The following is a 25852-nucleotide window of genomic DNA, read 5'->3' as shown; positions in this document are numbered from 1 at the left end:
TTTCATAACAGTTCATAACAGTTTCATAAACTGCACAAAGTGACAAACATTATGTAAACAAAATCAATATCTGACTGTTCTGAGAACTAAATGAAGGGAAAATATTCACCTTTTAGGACAGTTTCATAACATTTCATAAACAGTTTCATTAACCACACAAAGTGACAAAAAATTATGTAAATAAAAATTTAGGCATGGTGTTTCGATGTTGCCTAGCAACCTTAGGACATGATTTCAAATACATGCAGAAAGCTTAAACTATGATGTCAGGTTAAAGCTTGTAATACATTGTCGAAACTTGGGTTCGGTCTGTAACAAAATTTTAGCAGTCTGAAGCTGCAATGCAATATATCTAACGAGTCCTACTTTTGGCAAGATTTTATAACATCTTCTCTTCTTACTTTAAGTATTATGAAAGAAACTATCTGTTCTTTTCAAATGCATATTATGATAGAAGTTACACTACAAATGCAACCAGATGCTGAATCATCCAAAAATATCCTCCTTAGGTACCTGAGGGCACTGTTGCAAATCAGTGTTGCTGACCACATTATCAACAAAAAACATTTCTAATTTTCTGCAGTAGTGTTAGTCCATGGGAGATATATTAACAATAAATAACCAATCATATATGATCATTAGTTTTAATGACCTAATGCATGGCAAAGTGTGAACAAAGATTGTGTAAGAAATGCAATCGTGGGGATTTTTTGTACCTACATGATTTGATTCAAGGCTTTGACTTGTATATTTTACTTGAAAGTTGAATACATTGAACAGTAACTTTAATGCTGTACTCAGTCTACTGTGCATTCAATTATATAGAGCTCATTAACTAACATACAATGTAGTGGCAAGTATCAAAAGTGCTACCTTACTACACACAACTTATCAGAATAGACAACCCATCAAATGTGCAATATGTAACTCCAATTGACTAACTAATACTACTTCAGAAGAACAATTCAAATTCTGTCATATTACCTTAACCCATATATGCCACCTTTAAATGTCTGAAAGCTAACAAATTAACTAGAACAATTATCATGACAACTGCAAATGTGCATCCACACATCATTGTCAGACTGCTACCTATGGTAGTACACAGTAAACAAGCACACTGATTGTTCATTGTATATATTCACTTTCTATCACTTTATCAGAACAAATATGGGAATCTCTATTTAAACAGTTTTGGTGATAAGGTTGGGAAGCTTAGTATGGATGAGTCATCTACACTTTAGTTTCATGTTTAAAAAAGAAAAGAAAAAAAAAGCAATATCACACTATGAAAACATCGGACGCTAGACAAAGAATAAGGGCAAAGTCTAATTGACATAAACATCCTGAACTATTTTGTGCATCATTTCATGACAAAGCTTTTGTTCTCAGGTGTTTTGCAAAACTAAAACACAGCAATTGCAATTGTTTTTTTGGCTTATATGTCATGAATTATTGCGATCAGGAAATGATGAGCGGATTTTCTCAGGATGAAGTGGGGCAGGATTAATAAGCAAACAACCACACAGAGACCTCATAAACTCTGGCCTGAAGAACACAGGTGTTGGATGAGTCATAAACCATATATAGCAGCCCTGTGATAATCTGTGGTCAGGTAGAATATGGCAGTAGGAGAGGAGGATGGAGTCATAATGAGAGGGAAGAAAGGCATCCTCACCATTCCAGAACTGCAGTGTGAAACTTGATCTGATAAGACACAGTCTATAGCTATGGTTTGGGTTGCATTGTAACATATAACATTAATCTAACACTGACCATTTAATCTTTCACATATTGTTGGAAGGCCCCCCTCAATCTAACTTTGTATGTGGCAACGAACATGGGAAATATTAGGAACCTGTTACATCGATGCAGAAAATATTTCGCCTCACAAATTGAACACTTTTTTTCTTTCTTGTTCCATTTTGGAAAACCTTTGAAGTTATTCCTAACTGCATCATTACTTGTGCAAGTTTGATGAGTGAATCAACAGGTCATGTGGTCAGGGAAGTTGTCGTAAATTAACGGTTGAGATTGGTACCACCAGACTGATACAAATGAAATAAAAACAAAACATTGGAAAAAAGAACCAACATCTGAGGTGCCATGGCCATGACTACAAATTAAGAAACACTTTATGCATATTCTTCTCAAGAATCCATAAATCCAAACACAATAGTTGTTCCTACAGTAACGATGTGTCTTACATGTGTCCCCTATTTGGCAGGTGGTTCAAACATACTTAACAAGCCATCGCTTCTCTGTGAGTGTCCCTTATAAATCTGTACGGTTACATAGAGTAGCACATATTAGAAACCAGAAGGATCATCTTGAACATGAAATCCTAGCATGTCAAAATTATCAAAGCTAGCTAATTGATTTCAGTCCAAGTACAGCAGGATTTAAGACACGGTATCACAGCAAAGTTATGCCAAGGTAGTTATCACAATTCCCAAACCAATCCAATGATAGTCACCTTTCTTGCAATGCAGCTGTTGTAGCTCAGACTATGTGTTCATACACACCATTCAGTATATATACTGTACAGGATATACTGTGCAGTATACATATACTGTGCAGTTTATATATTGTGCAATGCATGTACCATGCAGCATAGACACCATGCAGCAATTGTACCATGCAGCATAGATACCATGCCGCATAGATACCATGCAGTATATGTACCATGCAGCATAGATACCATGCAGTATATGTACCATGCAGCATAGATACCATGCAGCATATATACCATGCAGCATATGTACCATGCAGTATATATACCATGCAGCATAGCTACCATGCAGCATATGTACCATGCAGCATAGATACCATGCAGTATATGTACCATGCAGCATACATACCATGCAGTATATGAACAATTCAGCATAGATACCATGCAGCATAGCTACCATGCAGCACATATACCATGCAGTATATGTACCATGCAGCATAACTACCATGCAGCATAGACACCATGCAGTATATGTACCATGCAGCATACATACCATGCAGTGTATGTACCATGCAGCGTATATACCAGGCAGTATATATGCCATGCAGCATAGCTACCATGCAGCATAGATACCATGCAGTATATGTACCATGCAGCATATGTACCATGCAGCATAGATACCATGCAGCATAGATACCATGCAGTATATGTACCATGCAGCATATGTACCATGCAGCATAGATACCATGCAGTATATGTACTATGCAGCATAGATACCATGCAGTATATATACCATGCAGCATAGATACCATGCAGCATAGATACCATGCAGTATATGTACCATGCAGCATATATACCATGCAGCATATGTACCATGCAGCATACATACCATGCAGTATATGTACCATGCAGCGTATATACTATGCAGTATATGAACAATGCAGCATAAATACCATGCTGTATATATACTGTGCAACATACATACCAGGCAGTATATGTACTTTGCAGTATAGAGCAATCCACCAATTAGTTCACCTTATACTTACTTTAGGTGGAGGAGCTGGTTCCGTACAGCAACTAAAGCACAACAGCATATCACTCATTTTGGAAATGTTTATTCAATATCTGTGTTTTTATTAAATCCTTCCACTCTGCGTCTCTCCTCAAATCTAGCACCGGTCTTTTTCTCTCGGATATCCACAGGCTGATCAAAGATCTCAAGGTATGAAAATATAGAACCAAACTTTCAATGGTTGGTTACACTGGATTCTTCATTTCAACAAATAGATCATTCCTGAAAAAAATAATGGAAATTAGAAATAGTAAGACATTTGTAAATCAAGATGAATTCAATAATTCAGCAGACAATAGCATTGCATGCCTCTTTTACCTTATTCACTGCACAGGAGACAGGAGGTTAACTTCACACTGTATATACCTGTATAGGATGCACAACCTTGCAGCTCTTTCAAAGTGTACAACTGTGAGGGTAAGTTTACTTCACATGCTAATACGTATAGCATGCAGTGTTTCCCAGCAGCTCTCAAAGCTTCCACCGAGTGCAGTAACAGGAAGTGATTCTACAGTTGTATCATAGTTTGACAAAACCAAACACCATGATAGGACAAAATGTAATCTAAGTTATAAGACTTGATGAGGCAACAATACAAAGGAATTACATTTTTCTAATATGTACATAAAACATGAAAACTAAACTTGTTCAAAGAGATAGACAGTTGGCTCGTATAGATCTACCCCTGGCAAAACTTTCCATGCCAACCCTTTTCTACATCCTTTCCATTTTTGCTTTCATTTCCATCGTGTCGTGTGAAATGACCATTTAAGGACTTGTGCATATATGTTTATATATCAGGCCTGTACATACACTGTACAGAGGATGAGAGCACACCACTTCAGGCAATCATTTATCCAGTATCGCATAGCAACATGCTATGCGAAATGGTCAAATTGATGTACGAGTGAAAAGTTGCAGAGATGCTTTGTACACAGGAACCGTAGTATATTATGTATTATCATCTCGGAATCTTCCAGATTACTACACAAAATCTGAAAGCTATATTGTTTCCCTGCACTTGAGTAAAGACAGGTAAAGGACAACTGTAGCATGTTTAGGTTTGCTCCTGACCAATAGTAATATGACACTTGAAACTTGTGTCATGTTTCCTAGCAACCGGCAAACAGTTCTTCCCACATCATCTGCACTGCAGTACAACATTTAATTTTCAATAATTCCTAATTTCCTAACTGTATTTCGGCCTTCAGCATGTGACAGCTTTATTTACCTTTGTGTGTACAGCATGTGATGGTGAGGTAACGATAGAAAGTTCAGTACAAAATCATAAATTTTACCATGTACTGACATTGGAGACTTGAGAATAAATGTGATACCCTAAAGAAATAGAGCACCTTAAGGACACATGAACACATTTCTTGTAGGAACTTTCTATAATGACTGAATGTGTTCATACAGATTGCAGAGTAGATTTAACTGTAGAGGAACTGAATGGGTACTTCAACGTTTATAGTACCGTCGAATTCCACCGATGACGTTAAAATTAATCTTATTATAAACCTGTTATAGTACCAAACTTTACTGCTTAGAGGGTTTTCACTCAGATTTCCAATATCATTGGCCTTTTCTATTCGAAGGAGCACTTGTACAAGATATCTTTTCACTCTTACAGTATTTCAAAAAAGTCTCAACCCAACAGTCGACTCTAGGTTACAAAATCAAAGGATTCAATCCAATGTAAAGTTTAGATGTTAAGAAGAACATGTGACCCTTAATTGTACCATGGAGGTTTAAACAGACTGTTTTACCTCCATGATTGTACATACTTCTAACAGGCTATACAGACCCTTTTACACAGGTTATACAGACTGCAGAACAACTTCCATCTTACTTCTTATGCAAATAGGATTATTCCAATCTGACATACCGGTGTGTACGCTCAGACTATTATAGACTGATCACCAATGATAGTTACATTGAAAGTAACTGATTTCTTGAGATATACTAAAAATGTAACTAGTGCAAGAGCACAACCACCTTTCTTTGTAATGGGGAGGGGAAGGGAGGGATTTCCAATGTTATGTCATCCAAGAGAGGATCTAAGGAGATGGCTATCCCTCTCCCTGAAGAGATTTGAAAAACCTAAAGGGTGCTTTGATATGTAGATACCAAATGGTGCTGTATTTTGCAACTTTTGCTGAAACAAAATTCAAGAATTTTCAACTGTTTAGGTTGTATAGTACATACTGTACATGTTAATTATGTATTGCACACTAGGATAGTTTGTAATATTTTGCCTGTCATTGGGGGAACTGCGCTCTAACACTGTAGTTGCATGGTGATCGGTTACGTTGCGAACATAACCAATCGGATTCAAAGAAAGAACTGTATTATCACCAAGACTACCTCCAAATTCCACCATACTGAAATTCTGAGCTAGATTTGAGTGCATAGTATGACTACAAGCCATTCCACAAAGCCAATGTGAACAGAGAACATAGTCACAGTAGTAAGCCTATAGACCTGCTGTGTAATACCTTGAATAAATTTACAAATCTCCTTCTTATTTGTCTCAGAGTTTGCCTCTTCAAACAGTTCAAAGTCACAGCAGTCCAGGAGAACCAAGCCGAGCCGTGTAGGCTATGTTGTGAGGACGAGAAGATGGATATGAGTACACGCCTGTGAGAGTATTAAGTTTTAACTAGATAATTATATGATGATGGAATTACTACCCTGAGCAGATCTTGTTCTTGGATACACATGCTGAGCTTGCCAATCTCTCCCAGTCAAAAGAATTTCCTGTGTTAATGACTGTCAGTTTCCTGTCTATGTACGACAACTAGGCCAGCCATACAGACGCAGCAAATTAATATGATATAGTAAAACTAATGTACACAAGCCTCAACAACCATGTACGGCAGATGAATTATGTAAAGTCAAACCATATAGGAGACGATTATTTTAAATTTACCACGACTTATTTCGAGCATCCTCGACAGAGCTCTTCACAAGGGATGCAGCAGTTCCTATCTAGTTCCATACAGTAGAAGTTAATCAATACAATCAAATCCTATCTTACACACACTATTGTACTACAAACAATATATACATACAGAATTCAGAATCTATACATGTCCTAGAACACACACATGGAGGGAATATTTTCTGCTCTTCGCTCATTAAACGATCTCTTCCAGATAACCATAAGTTTCCTCCAACAGGGTGTGTATTGCCAGAAGGAAGTTGGCTGAGTTAATAAATACTGTAGGGCAGGACATTTTTATTATAAATTGAATCATGATAAAATCCAATGTTAGCACCATTTATTTATTGTTGAGTACTCTCTGACTTGGAGAAGATGCATGACACATATCCTGTTTCACTGTGTCACACAGTAGTTACTGAATTTATGCAACATTGACTCAACACACAATGTAAGCAGCTGCACCAATTCCAAATATCAGCATCAAAAAACCAAATGGTATTACTCACTTCAACAGAAGAAATTTTCATAGAAATTTCAAACCTTTTTAATTGATAAGACACTAGTTTCTGTTGTCCAGTATATACTGTAGAAACAACCTTCATAAATATCATAAATAAACTATAAATATAATATGCAACCCTTATCAAAAGGGCGGGGGATAGGAGGGAGAAACAACAAATATGCCCAGGGGAATACCGGATACAGGTCCGGGAAAATGTGGCATGAAGAATGGTGTGTTCTTGTTTTCAGGATATATTTCAGGATGAGTGCAAAAATGCATACTCAAATCATGCAAAAATGCCACCAACAAAAATGCAAAAAAACCAACAAAAAATTGCAGAAAATGACATAATTGACCCAGGAGTCTGACCTGGCTCTAAGATGCCTCTGACAGTTACCTAGGGTGATCATGCAGTGCTAAGAAGATTACCAAATTGGCTCTACAGACACAGTAAAACAATTAAGAGTGCTCTTGTCATGAGTAGATATCATGTGCAAACAGTGCAGTATGAAACCATGAGGGTACGTAGACCAATGAAAAATGATGACGTTTCCACCAATTGATGGTTATCAGAAAATTACCATCTTTCCCAGGGCTCTCAATACTGTCCCTACATATGATATGGTCCACTCACAAATATGTCTCAGGTTCTTTCACTAAATTTGACACTTAACCTTGTCTAATATGATATTCATGGCACCTTCCACTTGCCCTTCTGCTGCAAACTTACAATTCTGTTACAACTTACACACTACTTGTAAGACTTAGTAAGGTGTTTGTTTAATACAGGGATATTCTTAAATCTGTAATGACTAACACTATATCCAGCTATAGTGTAAACAAAAAGGAATACGATGCCTGATTTCAGCACCTCGCAAAACGGAGCTGCTGTACGTCTGTGTTCGTTGCATAAAACTAATGACTTGTAGCCACTCATCGGAATTAATTTGCAAAGGATTATGGGATACTGCTCTAATATCTCCTGATGAAAGGCTAGCCAGAGCTCATTTAGGTGCAAGTATCTGGTTTCGTTATCTTCCACACCTTCCTCCATGATTCCGCAACAGCGACCAGAACATCTTCCAAATGTCAACAGCATTCTTTGTGAGAGGATTTGCACCTCTCCTGGGTCTCCTCATATTAAACTTGTTTGTATATACACACATGCATTTAAGCAAGGAAGGACGAAGAACAATGACTGAGATCCCTGATAGATTTGAGTTCAACTTAAAGGAGCAGTCTGGCTAAATTACAAGAGAATCAACTTGAATGAAATCATTTTTATCTCCCACAACTGCTGGTTGCCCTGTAAAGTTAACATGTCTCATGACTTTGTATTACCTGCACCATAATGAATCCACTTTTTTTTTTAAATGAAATATGAAAAAAATGAAATAAAATGGATCAGACATGTATTGAGAAAGAACATAGATGACATCACACGAACAGCCCTCCACTGGACACCAGAAGGCAAAAGAAAGAGGGGACGTCCTAAAAACACTTGGCGAAGAACTGTGGAAGTGGAAATTAAGGACCTGAACCACACATGGGGTACCATCCAAAATTTAGCCCAGGATCGGAAGGAGTGGAAGACTTTTGTTGCTGCCCTACAGGTATGTGCCAGGAGGCATAATGGGCAGTAAGTATAATGAATCCAAACTGGAACATGGATCATGCAAAGTCTGATTTGTGAGAATTGAAGGTAGGAAATTTGACTATTTAGGGGGTCAACCTTTTTCCAAAGTTTGGAAATGTTTGCAATCAATGCTAGCCCATGCATATTGTGATTGAGACATTTGATTGTTATTTTTTTTACTGTATTACAGTATATAGTCAATATAAGGCATGCTCCTACAAGTGAAACAAGATAAAGTCAATAGGATTGGGATGTATGGCTAATTATTCTCAGCTACAGAGAACAAGAGACAAGCTCATGGAATTTTCAAGGATACTTTAGATACACGTTCGTGGACGATGCGCTGGATGAATCAGACTTGGTCCTAGAGTAAAAAACTTACACAAACAAGATAGTGCCAAGCTGATTGAGATAGATAAAACTTGCTGGTCAAAAACGTTTTGAAGAGCTTGTGAACAGTAGGATGAAGATTGTAATGACCCTAGAGAAGGTCAGTGGGGAGACACAGTGCAAGAATGTTACCAGTTTGTAAGCTAGGATAGATTGGAGTGCACATATACATATAAAGCAGGTCAGAGAGAAGTGAAGTAAATTCAGGCCACATTTACATGACAGTGTTCAACATTATAACAAGTTCAATTGACTTTGATATGTATTTACATCTGACCACATGCTTGCTATCAGACTGGCTGTGATCACCTAACAGGGAGGTTAAGGTTTGTTTACCTGAAATCTGATCCAAAGTGTGGGGTTGATCTTCCCCTTAATCCTCCTAATCTCTATGCCAGGGTTCAATGTGTGGGCTTGAGTGCAGGATTCAAACTGTGCTCAGGGTGTATTAAAAGTAAAAAAGGGCCCTAACTAGCTGTGTAGACAACTTATATCTACTCCCATCCTCAAAATGACTCCATTGATGAGCCATTCATGGTTTTACAGCTCTACTGTATATCCTTAGGCATGCAAATAGACTTGTGTGTCCTCAATAGACTTGGTTTCAGTCATCAACAATCCCCAAGTACATAAAGACTACAATTAACCTACATACTATACAATCATTATCTATAGATAATTGTCAAGAAAGACTTGAAATGCCAGCAAAAACAGTATTTGAACATGTATTTCTGTATTATTATTATTATTATTACCCATTGAGGCACATAGTTACACAGAGTTGTTCCTGAATGGAGTTATGCAGGCAGGCCTAGCCTAGTTGCGTAGCCAAGGTTCTTGCCTCGGCATACTGTCCATACAGTAGTCGGCCTAATCAAACCACCTTCAACTATATAATACTTTCTTTTACAATTCTTTTCCAACTCAGTCATAATGGCTGGGACTATAATCATTTATGTATCATATACAGTTTAGTACTGTAGCCTAACATATACACAGTAGCCCATAAAACAGCCCATACCGTTGGTTTGTTGCTTCAAATTCTGCTTGGAGAAAAGGTTTCAGAGATGGTTCGATACAGGAGAATCCTTGGGTTTCAGTGGTCGTATAAAGCTTTAAAAATTACAGTTAAAGTATAAGACTAAAACGATTATAAATACTAGTGAGGGAATTAATCCAGTAGCAGAATTTTGTCGAGGGAAGCATTTTGTTGTGCTGCCACGGTATCAATATGCTACTGTAACATTCGGCACCCGTAGAACTAGAATTCCAGCTTGTGGTGTTGAACATTTGTTTTTCCAAGGTGGGATAATAATACAAAACTGCACATTTCCTTCCGCAAAATGTCAATCCTTTGTCTAAAATGAAAGTAATACAAATTAAAGAAGGGATACATGTATACAAGTATGAACCACCTTCACTGTGTTTTTAATGCATCTGCATCTGTCCATGCAACCTTTGGGAATACCCACAGATCAGTCACTTCTAATTCCTGACATTTTCTAAGTATATACAGTATATTAACATTTAATTTCTTGTAAAATGAAAGGAGCAACTTATGTAGCAGACATAAAGTCATACTATATAAAATGCAGATAAGCAAGAAAGAAAAAAAACCAAAGTAAGGTTTGTCATACCTCTAACTTATCCTATAATATCTATGAGGGGATACCAAGGCTAGCTGGAGGGACCCATGCCCCACTCCACATTCCCCCCCCCCCCCCACCCAACCGACAACACAAAATATATTTTCATTAGAGATTGGTGTGAATGATCAACTCTTGATTCCCTCAATCTTAATCCTGTCTCTGGGTTCCACTTTAAAAAGCAAGCTAAGAAATGGACAGTATACATCTTGAAACATTACCTACTGCACCCACTTAATCTGACCCCAAAATGAAACTGTAAACTTCAAATTTCATAGAAAACACTTGTGAAGCTATTTAAGGTAGGAAACAATAAGCCACCTACGTGCCACCTGTTGATGTGGTCGTCTGTGAAGTCTATTCAGTACACACACAGGTCTAAGTTACCTTTCAAATTTAATAGCCACTCTGTCTTGTAAAATGCCCCCTGTTCCCCCAAGCATGGCACAATTAACAAATAGAATTATGAATTCATTGAAAGTGACTGCACACTGAGTACAACCTGTTGCCCTATACTGACTACCACAGAGCTGTGAATGATTTATGTACAAAAGCAGGTCTCTTTCATATTCTTGTTTCATTTTCCATTTTACTTAAACAGTGTATTGCCCATACTAATATATACAGTATATAGACAGTACATCCACTAACATGGGTAAGAGAACTTGTGAGCTATTACCAATGTTTATCAGTAAAAATCAAATTATAAAGTATGGCAAATAATATCATAAAACTGTTATTAAACTTTATGCTGACAATGATCTCACATGTATAGACAGCCATTTAATTATGTACCACTGTTTATGGAATATAAACACTACATAAGCGATTATGTTTTTCTTGCATTTTCATTTGGCAGTTCAACTTTAGTTTGTGATAGAAACAAACAGTTATGGCACTGTATGTATGCATATATGCATGTGGCATTGAATTTAACTTAGTCTACTGCAAGCACCACACTTTCATGTTTATAATTAAGGAAAGAAAAAATAACTGATGAAATGAAAACACAATCTGTTATTTTTGGCCATCAAACTTGCTTCAGGAAAGATAACGTTAAAGCAGAAACCTCAAAGGTCTGATATTGGATTATATTTGAGGGAGGCCACTAGTTTCTGTATCAGATGAATATCTTTCTCTTTTAAAATTAAATAGTCATGTGGCAACAGAATAAATCTCCAGTTATGTCTCAATGTAATTGCATCGCTTGGCCAGGGTAAATATCTTCACGTACATATAAGCGTCCGGTATAAACTTGGTAGTAGATGGGTTTAAGCGTACGGTACAGTAGTAGCTTGGTAGCAGATGGCTTTAATCATAAGGTACTGTAGTAACTTGGTAGTAGATGGCTTTAATCATAAGGTAATGTAGTAACTTGGTAGTAGATGGCTTTAATCATAAGGTACTGTAGTAACTTGGTAGTAGATGGCTTTAATCATAAGGTACTGCATTAACTTGGTAGTAGATGGCTTTAAGCAAACAGGTCAAATGCCCACATCCAAATCAATACATCATTTCAGTCTTTAAGTGATACAAGGTTATGAAGCCAATATATCACCAAAGGCAGCTTAAAGGCTAATCTGATTAAATATGTAACATATGTAACTTGAGATCAATATGAAAACATGTAAAGTCCTTTAACATATCTTCATATTCAGTCCAAAAAGACATTAATATCAGTGCAATTCATGTAGCTAATAAGGCAACCATGCCATTATTTGTGAAAGAAGTACAACAATACAATATGTACATACTGTACATGTACAAAATTTACAATCCCACTGAAGCGTTAAAGTACTATCAGGCTTCTTAAAACAATCTCAGCACTGCAGGAAATCACTATCAACCTAACAATTAACAGCATATATGTAATCAATACACAACCACTGCTACTGTATTATACTGGAGATGCTCTGCTATATCTTCACATCAATTTAATATTCCTCCACCTGACATTCATCTTTATCTATTGATATTCAAGCAACTAATGCACAAAAGGTCCATCCGCAATATTACAGAACTTTTATGTCATAGACAAAAGTTTAGTACTCATATATTTAGTATGACTTCAGGTTTGGACATATTATGCAGTGATGAAAAATAGTAACCAATTGACCTGTACAGAAAGGTCACAGACACTGACTGCATGCACAGATCTATACACAACACACTGTACAGTAGCTAATTTAAACATAAGCCAATAGTTTGTACTCAAGCATTGGAACAGCTAATTTCAATGCCATTATTCCAGAGTTTTAAGTCTAGGGTTTTGAAAGTCAAAGTAATGTATAACATAACCACTTACTAACAGTATCATCACTGCACAGTGCACAAGTTACGTTATGTAGTCTACAGGTCTGTTGTATGCATTATAATTCAAAGACACTTTTTAGACATCTTGTTTACCTAGTAATCCCCCCCCCCCCCAATTTCATCTTTTATCTTTATTATATTGATATTGATATTAAAAATAATGTGTACACTATAAACACACTTGGTGATTGTTTCTATGATAAACAACACTTAATATCGAGTACATGTTACAGGGCCTTTACGTACCTGATGCTGAGTTTACATGCATGACATTACTGTGCAAACCATAGTCTATATACTGTACTGTACATAGAGTACTGTTTAACAAATTCAACTTAAGATCATTTTGTTTACCATGCCAAGTACAGCATTTTTACCTATCTCCAGTCTATTGATATTTGTTCAACAGAAGACGCGTTACGAGCCATAATTGAGTACTCAGGCCAGTTCAAGAAGACTTGCTTTTTCAACTACACAACGCTCTTTAAAATAAGTAACGGTTGATATCAAATATCTATATATTGCAACTTTATATACCAGTAAAACTTGCAATTTTAAGTGCTCTCTGCTGTGTTAAGTGATATCATACCCAAGGTCTCTCCCAAGTAAATTAACTTTTTAAGTACTACAACAAAACTAGGCTGCAATTAACTGGCTTCAGATCCTAAAAGTGCAATTGGTGAAGCAACTCACATATAGAGGTCCCAGATAGGTCGACACCCCTAAAATTCAGCTTCAAGGGCTATCCAAGAGCAATCCAAGGGCTAATCAAGGGCTACCCTTAGGGGACTTATGGTGTATAGCTCAGCTTTAAAATACATAGGTGCAGAGATATGATTGTATGTATAGCATTTATGAGAAATGGTTCATTCTAAGGTGATATCTCATGGAGTTACACATTACAGTCTCAAACGTGACCATCAAACTTATTGATCAGAGAGAGCAAGCCAATTTAAGTGAGAAGCAGTACCTGTGAATAACTTGTCAAATACAAAACGTGGGATATTATTAGTCTGAGAGATTCTAGGCCTTCCTTCTGCCTTTATCGTAATTTAAAGCAAATGACAAAACGTCAACAAAAAAAACATGACAGTAAACCCAAAGTTGTTTCAAATTACAGTACCAACTAACAGCAAAGTACAGCAAACTATTTCCACACGATATATAATGTAATAAAACTTGTGCAACTCATTAAAACTGTAAACTTCCTTATACTGTAGTTACTAAGTACTGTATATTTGCATTAATTGCCCCGTTCTCAAAGACAGAATTTTAAAGACGATCCTAACAATAATTACTTACTTGAATGTTTGAAAAGTCCATGATCTGATCAACTGTACAGGACTTATGGAACCGTACAAGATGCTGTCAACATGTTACTTAGATCTTTCTCTGCAATTCATCATCTTGCCACAAAATATTGAAATGATGACTTTCCGATGCAGATGTATAATTATCAGTCAGGTGCAAAAATTTGAACTGACATTTCTAAGTGATCAATATGAAGTGATGACTTAATAGTGAAATTGAAAAAAATAATTAACAATTGGTGAAATATATGAGGTAATCAAATTTTATAATTTTGCTGCAAAATTGTTATTGTAATATAGAAAATATATTGAAAATCACTGCTGATATTTACAAAAGGATCCTAACATATTGACGGTACTTAAAATGTTTCCACACTGATCTGAACGGTAGCTGCTACCGTACTTTATGAATTAATATGTGCCATTTGGAAATTCCTTCTTGATTTAAGGAACAACAGGGTGGCTTGGTCTTGTACATTGTGCATTTACTAGTTTATATAGTACTGCAATGTGCATGCCACATAAATTATTGCGTAGGATGTGTGAAGTTCACTCAACAACCTGCCACTGAAGTATTTATCACACTTCAGCTGAATTTTCAGACGTTTTTATTTTTTTTATTTTTCATTGAAGAAAATACTTCACATAGATTGATGTTTGTAAATTTCCAGACAGAGAATTAATCAAAGGAGCGATTTAAAGTGAAAGTTAACCGTCCTGAGCTCTGTCTGTCTTGAATTATGGCTGTTAACTTGTCCTGTGTCGGTTCTGCTCCGATAAACTGCTGTCAAAATTCACCAGTTAAAAAGAATTCTCTACTACAATGTTTCTGCATGTAGCTACTGTACCAGCTTTCCAGAACAGCAGTTTTGCATTAACTGAGATATAAACTTGATGCTACAGTACAGAACAGCACAGTAAACTGGTAAACCTTACACTAATTAGCAATTAGTACAGAAATCCGTATTCATGGAATACATAATAAACATGAAATTACAAAGTTCATCCGTTTTTTGGGGGGTTTTTTTCAATTATAATGCAGAAGTAAACCCTGTCTTTACCTCTCTTTCTCACTTTTTCAAGATTGTTATTTTCACATAAGAATACCAAACAAGGTCATTTTTCTTCATAATTCTACAGTATTTATTGACTTCCAGGAGACCACATTATACATACCTTGAAGAAACATACATTAATCTATACTGTAGATAAATCACAACTATCTTCCTTTCTCAATCCTATGAGCCATCATCCTTCACAGATAATTATGTTCGACTGTTTTAAATTGAATTAGTGGAGCGATGATCATTAACTCTGTATGTTATTTGTTGATAAGGCTTTTAATCATTGCAGAGAACACCGAGGTTATGAAAACATTAAGAACTGAAACCAGAAAACAGAGAAAAAATGGATGTAAACTACTACAGTAGTGTTGTACTGTCCACAAACAGTAAGTACAGTACTTCAAGTTCACAGTAAATTAAAGCTAAGTACGATAATAGGCTTGTGGACTTCAAATATTAACTGTCTTTACTATGGAAGTGCATGAATACAACAAATGAATAGTCCCAGTGAATTAAAGTGGAGGCAGATAATGAAAATGGGTCATTAACTCATTTTTGGGGAAAGTCTCCAGGGCTGCTATATATCACTTTGAAGTTTCTATTACAATGGTATAAGGACTACCTATTAAAGGGTGTGAAGAGACGCGCACAAAGAAACTTCTCATGCCGGTAATCTGAGACCTAGTTTTCGAATGAGGTGTAACAGAAGTGTTAAACACCACCATCGATCCCAGAAAATACACACACAACTTGCTACCGTCCGTAATTAGACACTAGTGTACAGTCAATACATACAACTACGGTCAATACCCACAACACAGTGTACAGTACATAGCAGCGATGGACATCTCAGGTCTATATAAAAGATAACAAGGTACATCACGTTTCATTACTGTCTGCATTTTGTAGCGACTAGAAGAAAATGTCATTTGCAAGCAAATGTTAACTTGTTATGTTAAAAGTTAACTTTTTCAGAGCGTGGCATGCGGTTTGGTGGGAGTCTTCAATGCCTTTAACAGACTATGAATTCAATTGAGTACATTACATATATACTGTACAGGGTTTACTTTGAGCATTGTATCAGAAACAGACTCCGGTCAACTGCTCCTTATCCTTAACATGTCCCTGATCAAACTTTCAGAGAGCACACCTTACTAATGATCAACATAGTGAAATGAACCCTGTATTCTGTTTTATGGAGAGAGCAAAATAATTATTTCACATATGAACTGCAAGTCGTACTAGTAGTGTAGGTTGGGAAGCTATTTGTATAAAACTTAAAAAAAAATGAGCTGCGATATGCCCTGAAAGCTTATTAGAACTGTGATCATGTGAAGAAATTTTAAAGCGGCTTTCTACTGCATGTGGGGATTCCAAACTGTTGCGAGTTATGCTAGCATGGTCACAATTTATTCTTTAAGTTTATAAAAAAACTTTATAAAATAACTGAGCAGCAATAAGCTACTTGCTATGGGATTTTGGAATAATTCACTAGCCTTAACAATACATCAACCATTTAAACGTTTTAAACGTTTAGGTAGCTTCATGGGGACCTTCTGTATGACTTCAAAATGTGTACATAGTGACAAAAAACTGGAGAATGACAAATTTACATGTCCATTTATACAAACATGTTGTTTGTGGAATCACTGGAATGACAAAAGGCTCAATCGATTGTAATCAGTTATATATTAATCTTAATCAATCATAATCATAAAAGGTAAAGTTCACGTAATTACGTAAAATCAGTATATATGTCAGGACTAGCCTACCGTACTAATTCCCTACCATGAATCTTTTTCATTACTCCTCATACAGTAGTCCCACTTTAAACACATATTTTCAAGTGTCTCTTTATAGCTGGAAAGAATACTAATTCAGAGAACATAATAGGCCGACAGGTCTGTGCTCATATAAAGCATGCATACTTTCAAAATTATATCACTTACCTTTTCTACAGGGTGTGTTACTAGTATATACTGTGCCTATATACTGTAACACATGTACAGTATGTGTGTGGGTATATAGGTTAATAGAAAGTCAGGTACGACCAAACAATGATGTCAATGAAACAGTAAGTCAAGCATTCAGAATGTGTTTTGTGTTCTACACAAAGCAGCTGATCATTGCACATCTCATTGTGCACAGATATATATCTATTGGTCTAACAATATGGGTGTAATCACATGCAATTGAGGGTTCCATAAAGATCATAAAAATATATATATATATCTCTAGTGCACAATTCAACAATATAAACGGACTTACAGAACACACATAAATGACATATAAGAGACCACTAAGACCACCATGTCAATTATGCTAAATTTGAAGGAAAATTTGAATATTTAATCCCCTACCGACGATTAGGACTTTGTTTGAGAGGCAATCCGAAATGTCTTAGTTGCTTGTCCTGAAGGGGTAGCCAAAGGTACGACTGCATGTTTGAAATGTAAATTATACAGAACGTTGTCTCTCTGGTTACTACAAGGGTAAGTCTGGCCATCCAACATGAATCCAGTCACCACAAACGAGGGGGGGGAACAATGTTTAATGCATAATGCTGCAAACAGCCATGCGCAAAATAATTCATGACTATGCAGCTCAAGAGAAAGGAACTATCCAGTCAATACTGACCATGTTAGCTTGTATGTGTCACTGTACAACAAGATAACAATCTGACCTAGCTTGAAAAGTACATACAACGTGCTATGGTAAACAGATCAGTTATTAAGAAAGAACAAACCAAGCTGTCACCTGTCCATGACCAAATGATAAAGATGTGTACAGTAAACATACTCCCTACTGTACAACACCTAGCACATATATTAATTATACTGTTTGGAAGACATCCTTGATCTTTCTTTGCAAACAAGATTGGAGCATGAGCAAATCCCAAAGACACAAACCTTTGAATCACAAAATTCTGTTTGTCATTAGTCATAAGGCTTAGCTTTTCCCAAGAAAAATGACAAACATTTCCCAAGTTTAGGTATTTGAGGGTACATTTTCTCTTCACTTTGGATGGCATATAGAAGTGACAAGTCACTATCGCAGGAGGGGGGTGGGGGGGTGGAAAAGGCTGAACACTGCTGAATAGTAACAAGATTGCATTGGAAATATCGTGAGAGAATGCTAAAGTTGAGTTCAGACAGTTTCAACAAGTGAGAAAGGAAAGTATGCATTAATGAATATATAGAAACCTAATGGAAATTAAATACGGATACGACCCCTATTGGGAACGATGTGATCACACACATTAAACAAAACGCTGACATCGTAACATCACTTTGAACCAGAAAATCCAGCAGCTTTGTAACTCCTTGCCGACATAACTTTGTGCCTCATACAATATTTCACTAACTTCAATTACAGTAAAAAGTCAACCCAAGGTATATTATTGTCCCCACCCCATCCCCTCTCCCAAGCAGTCAAATAGTTTGCAGAGTACCACAACATCTTAAATGCACTACTTAACGCACACAGTATTTATGTTCCTTTCTAGATTTAGAAAACATTCTATTATTCAGGGGAAAAGATGCATTCCCCTAATAATATGGTATTTTTCAAGGTAGTATCTAGTGAAGATCTTCCCTAACAATGTCTTTAACATCTTACTTGGTTTTACCACTTGGTAAAAACATGTTACATTGTAGTAGCTGATACTAACTTGATTTTAATCCAGGAACCATTTGTCGTTACGTTCTTTGTAGCAGCGAGCAACTTACAGCTGTGACGTCAGAGAGACCTGCAGAGACAGAACAAAATTCAAACAGTGAATACAAGGTGGTACCTAACAGATTAACCAACTAGTACTTAGCTTAAGGCTCGACCTTACTTGTGCTTACGGGTATATTAGTTCTCTTTTCAGGAAACAAAATGTATTGTAATAGACAATTAATTTACTACTTAAAAAACGAAATTGCTGATTTCTATATGGGATGCATTCACACTTGCCTTAACAATCAACGTTTCCAATTTCAAATCTGCATTTAACGACTAGTAGTCAATGGACAGAATGCAATAGCTGACCTGCAGGGCCTCACTGCAGGGCCTGTTCACTGCAGGGCCTCGATGTGGTGTGGTGTGTACTGTACCTACAATAGTTACAAGCTTACCTATAGCTGCAAGTGTCAATAACTTTTGACAAAGCAGACCAATCATAAAGCCTACATTTTCATTTGAAATGAAATTTGTTGAGCCTTTCAGGCTTTTTCAAGCACTATAATTTCTCTATATAGAATATTCTACAAAATTATAATTATTACCTGCATTCATTTTATATTGAAAGGAGTAAAATTTGTTAGCATATTGCTGACCTGCTGCAAATAGCCTATAGGTGTAGTTAGAAAAAAAGAGAAAAAAGAGAAAAAAAAAAGAAAAAACTATATTTGACATATCTAAAGCCAAGGAACAAAGGAACTAAGAAATCAACAAAACCAGTGAATACATGGTTGAATGCATGAATGTATAATGATACAGTACATACATGTATGACTGAATGGTTGGATGAACAATTAGTCAATCATCAGCAGATGACCATGATTCTAAACACATTGTGCAGACTTGTAAAAAGAATTCTTGCATGCAATGATTTGTTCGATGGAATTGACTCTGGTGTCCATTTAACTCACACAGTGCCAGTACGATTCAACTTCCCATTTTCTTTGCGAGGTGCGAAATCAAGCAACATATGAACTATCCATTGATGTGAAACGAGTAAGTACTGGCCTGGCATACACTAATGCAGCAGTCTACACAACATATGAAGGACTGTGATCTTTCAAATGATTGCTGCAACCCTCATGCTATGGTAAAACTGCAATGGGAAGTCACATATTTCCTGCATTGTGCTGATTTGATGATTGAGCTGATTTCATCAAATCGATGTAGTTACATACAGAATCAGTGACTTATTAAGCACACTATACCAATAGAAATGTCCTACTTAACTGTAAAGGTTGGTCTGCTTGTCAAATGTCCCAAACTGTTAAAGCAAACTGTGAAACTGCATCATGGGTCATTAATATATCATGTTACCTCATTAAAGGCATGGTTCATGGTCAGGATGTCAAATTAACAGGGTTTAAAGAAAGGGAAACTTGAAGTTAACAGACTGACCCTCCTTACCCACATTGAAAACATGTCAGAACCCATTGCATCATTTACCGTTCCAAATTAATGCAAACTCCAAAAACAAAATCTATGAACAACCTCATCAATGGTAGAAGACCACAACAGCTATTAAAAAAGACACACCCCTATGTAGCAAACTGGTGGTATGAGAGCAACGGCATGAGCACAACAGCACGAGTACAACAGCTCAAGTAGAAGTACAACAGCACAAGTAGGAGTACAACAGCATGAGTACAGGTACAACAGCACAAGTACAACAGCACGAGTACAGGTACAACAGCACGAGTAGGAGTACAACAGCACGAGTACAACAGCACAAGTACAGGTACAACAGCATGAGTACCAGTACAACAGCACAAGTACAAGTACAACAGCACAAGTACAAGTACAACAGCACGAGTACAACAGCACAAGTACAACAGCACGAGTACAACAGCACGAGTGCGGGTACAACAGCATGAGCACGAGTACAACAACAAGTACAGTACAATATCCTTATGTATGAGTACAAGTACAAGAAAATTTGGGGGCAATTGATTGGTGTCTATTAATAAACAATAGTTTTAGACTACAGGTAAATTTGAGTACATGTTAGTACCAGAAACTGCAGATAATATAAATTACAAGCGATCCAAGTCCTGAATGTCTGATTCCCATACTGATGTTAATTTCCAACAAAGTGAACGGATGTTACTGTGTAAACAAAACCAATATCCAAGTAATTAAAAACTTACTCGGATATGAAAATGCCACCAAGCATTGAACCTCAAATGTATCAAATGTTCAGAAGCTGATCATTGTCACATGATTAATGACACATCCTACCCAAAGTCTTACTGTTTGCCTACAGATTCTGGCAGCTTTTGTAATAAATGCTTATTGGTCAGAACCGTCAAAAGCCATCATCCTTAAATATCACATTCTTAGAAATTCCACCAAGCTAAAAGTACATTTTGATTGAAAGAACTGTAACAGCTTGTGCAACATAACGTACAACATTGCAGCATACTGTGCTCTCAAGAACACAGTATTTGGCATGTATCGTGCAATGGATCAAAGCAAAAAAATGTACGATTGATGAAAACTACCTCATTCCAATACCTTCATCATCGTTGCGATTTAATTAGCATCAAATTTTCCAATATTTACATTCTTCCTGACGCTGTTAGCTCAGCAAGTCAAATCACGCAGGAAAAGCATCCTTCAGGCTTTGATGCGTTTTTTGATGATTTTCAATAAAAATTATGAAATGAAATCTTAGTAGGCTTGTGGAAATAAAATAGGTCATCAGGGAGATCATAGTACTTATGTTGGCCTATAACTCCACTGGTTTGTATGTCGCATGATTAAGTGTGCCTAAATTCAGTTCATTAGTGAAAATAAATATTTGATTTCTCAATTTAAAAATTAACAGAACTGTGAATATGACATTATCAACATAACAAGTGGGATTGATACTGTAGTCTGGTAGGCAACTCTCAGTGTACAAATCTGTCATTATACAACATTCAAGGTATTACACAACATACAATGTATTATACAAGATATAAGGTATCATACAACGTATTATACAACATGCAATGTATTATACAACATACAAGGTATCATACAGCGTATTATACAACATACAATGTATTATACAAGATACAAGGTATCATACAGCGTATTATACAACATACAATCTACTATACAACATTCAAGGTATTACACAACATACAATGTATTATACAAGATACAAGGTATCATACAGCGTATTATACAACATACAATCTATTATACAACATACAATGTATTATACAACATACAATGTATTATACAAGATACAAGGTATCATACAGCGTATTATACAACATACAATCTATTATACAACATACAATGTATTATACAACATACAATGTACTATACAAGATACAAGGTATCATACAGCGTATTATACAACATACAATCTACTATACAACATACAATGTATTATACAACATACAATGTATTATACAAGATACAAGGTATCATACAGCGTATTATACAACATACAATCTACTATACAACATACAATGTATTATACAACATACAATGTATTATACAAGATACAAGGTATCATACGTATTATACAACATACAATCTATTATACAACATACAAGGTATTGTACAACATACTGTACAAGGTATTATATAACATTATTCGTTTTGCTCTTTCTTTCCTTTCCTTCCCTTTTTTTCCTGTTTTCTGCGAAGTTCTTTGACCTTTAAATGTCAAACAATTGTTTGCCCAGAGTTTGCCCAGTCTGTAGTGTTGAAAGCCATTTATAGTAAAGATAGAACCTACAAAGGTCTTCGGAAAACATTAAGAAAAGCTCTATCATTAAATTTAAAGTTCACCAAAATCATACTACTGTACAAGTGATGAAAATCATGCACAGATTGAAACGACTTCCAAACTGAACGATTATATATACTGCAATAAATTGGTGGGACACATGAAGCATTCCGTATTGGATTAGACAATTAATAGCTTGTTTAATATTAAAAGAATAGCCTGCAGATCGTCTTTGTAACCACACATCTCTCTTAGACAGACTCAGGGGTATCCAACTATCTTTGAAGTGAAATGAAATGGCTTGGTGGAAAGAGGTACAGTACCAAGTCACAGTACAACCCATATAATTCAGAAGTACTTTCCTACTTTCACAATATGATGCACTATTTGTCCCCACTGCAATACAGCAGGTACACTGATACAGTAATGGCAAACTTATACATGTACACATTGTTCATACTCAGTAAGGTCGTTGGTAATGTACACTTATCCGATCACAGGACTGGAGCATCAAAAGTACCCTGAATCTTTTATTTGACTTGGGTTTTTTCCCTTTTTTGTCCCTAAAGATTGAGTGACTACTTTCAAACTTATCAAATGAGCTGTTTTATAATATATATATTCAGATTCTGCTGTTATGGTGACAATTGTACCAGTCCAGCACTAGTTCAATTCCACGGACTTAAATATGGTAAAACCATTAACAATTCTTTGTGTGAAAATAGCCCTTTAATCTAGTTTTCCAACAACTATTTTCTTTTCTTCTATTGCCAGTACCCCTCAGAGTTCCCCAACATATAACACTGGTCATTCAAACTTTATACGCACCTCACAAATGCGTAGACACGCTGTCGTCCTGAATCTTTTACAGGTTTAGGAAAGAAATTGTTATTGTTCAAAGTATAACTTCAATATGAAAGACTTTTGTCATTCAGTTATTAAATGGCGTGTTTATGAGGCCCTATTACCATCGTTTGTGCTTTTGACCCAGTCTGTGCAGGTCGCCTTTCAAAGTTTTTGAATGAAATACTTGAGATATTTGTTCAGGGACCTCCGATGGGCCCCCAATTTAAGTTTTCCACTGTAAAGTAAATCAGTATACATCCTTAATGCAAATTCTAATCTAAGTGTGCAACTTAAAAATAGCTCATATATTGTTAAACTATGTGGCTTATCTCTCCATCTTTTTCCTTCCCCCCCCCCCCCCCGCTATTAGTTTAAGGTCAACTAGAGGGATCACATGGGCAGAGAAAAGAAGAGCCACAATTGAGGTGTCCCGTGCCCACTCTACCTTTATTATATACAGCCAGGGCACTCACCTTCCACCTTCTAGTTTATGAAAAGCAAAAAGTTCAGAAAACTAGCATGTAACAATAAACCGGTTGACGGCTGCGACTTTCCTGATTGGCACCGTACGCATCCATTGCAGACTGATGTAAAGTTCATTGCACGAGGAATTACTCAACCAAACCACACCACAGGTTTCCGAGGAACCATGTGGTACATGGTCTTCAAAGTATACGGCAGCTCTGTGCCAAGACCTAAAGCCAGAAGAATTTCTTTCTCGGCTGAGAATGAATAAATACAATCAACTTAAAAGAACCCAAAGAAATATGTAAAGGAAAAAGGAAGAATCTTGGGGCCTATGAATGAAAGCTCTTGAATCTTGAATCTGTATAATTTTAAAATCCCTTCATTCTAAAAAGGGCAAAGGATCTCATGGATAGTGCTGAACTACCTTTTCTCTCCTCCTCTCCACAATCTTACCACTTCAGCCCCTTCCCACTCCCAGCCCCCTCACCCTACCTCCATCCCCACAACTCTGTTACCATATCCAGACATTATGTCCTCAGTTGCAAACTTGTTTATGGGAGCTCTCTTTAAATCAGTTTCATTTTCAAAGCTGTATACAGTAGTAACTGCTGCTCACTGCAAAAGTATCATATCACCATGCAGTCAAATAGTTTTACAGCAACCTACTGTAGCATTAGTATGTACTCTACACAACAGTATCAACAACACCGTTCAGTTCAGATGCTCAACCCTACAGTCGATCAAAATACTCCAAGTCTTGACAGATCTATTATGACATATAAGCTACAGTATATCTGCCTGTGCTTGTGTGATGTGGCTTTAACATACTGTACGTGTCTCTGTAACACATCTGAAACAAATTAATCCATTCCAGTTATATTCAAATACGCCACTCTCCTCCCCCCCCCCTTTGCCTCCCTACGGTAGATATTAAATCTGTCTAGACTTCCTTGCTAAATCCCATTATCACCACTCTAGCAAATTAACATGAGTATCGCTACTGGGTACTCTGTGTTACGTGACAAGACACTTATGAAGTAACACATCAGTTTATAAGGACGTCTACTAGGAAACCACTGTCCCTAGCCCCAATAGTGAAGATCTGCATTTGCCAGGCTCATTTTCATGGTTATAGTCTTAAGTCTGGTGTCTAGCTAAAACCAAAATTAATATTTGAAGATAAGCCAATGGCTTTATCATTTATAGCAAAAGCACTCATTCATACCTTCTATTAGTGTGTAACATCATTTAATCTAGTTGGACATAATAAATTTGCTGCTCTTGAATTAATTTTTTTGATTGGCAACCCTCTGAGGCTTTCATTCAATTCATCCTTCATGGTGTGATAGTTTTTTTTTCGAGATTTTAAGTAGTTGGTCTCCTAGTACGCTACAGTATCTTTTCTTTTTTAGCCATTCTGTCTGGTACCACCAGAAAGGTAGTGAGTGAAGTAGACACTTCGAAATGAAGCTCTCTATTGTGCAATTAAAATAATTACATCAATAGTCAAAGAAGTTCTCTCAAGTCCTCATCTACAGTGTCAGTGTGTCACACATACTGTTGCCAATAATGCAGATTTGCTCACGGTCACCAGAGTACCATGGCATAAAATTGCAACGGCCTCATTCATCAAACTGGCAATGTTGAGGCCTTGAAAGATGCACATTTGGAGCCTCAGATGATATACTACAACAGTACCACCTTTTCACGATCGAGGGGTAATCGTCCTAACGACACCTCCAGCGCCTTAGACCCA

At 36.5% G+C, this 25852-nt stretch overlaps 1 protein-coding gene across 2 annotated transcripts in view; it reads right to left on the bottom strand.

The window, feature by feature from the left end:
- The window catches only part of LOC139966764 (CDC42 small effector protein 2-like), a 66620-nt gene that overhangs the window by 21015 nt on the left and 19753 nt on the right, over positions 1–25852 (bottom strand). For both annotated transcript variants that reach the window (XM_071970105.1, XM_071970104.1), the window contains 2 exons: positions 19003–19080; positions 3499–3746 (listed from right to left, as the gene is read on the bottom strand). In XM_071970105.1, coding sequence (XP_071826206.1) covers positions 3499–3555 — 57 coding nt within the window. In that variant the 5' untranslated portion in view covers positions 3556–3746; positions 19003–19080. The remainder of the gene's footprint in view (positions 1–3498; positions 3747–19002; positions 19081–25852) is intronic.

The sequence above is a fragment of the Apostichopus japonicus genome, chromosome 4, assembly GCF_037975245.1.
Source record: "Apostichopus japonicus isolate 1M-3 chromosome 4, ASM3797524v1, whole genome shotgun sequence".
NCBI classification, from domain to species: domain Eukaryota; kingdom Metazoa; phylum Echinodermata; class Holothuroidea; order Aspidochirotida; family Stichopodidae; genus Apostichopus; species Apostichopus japonicus.
The sequence above is the reverse complement of the archived record's forward strand: the minus strand, read 5'-3'. Positions and strand labels throughout refer to the sequence as shown.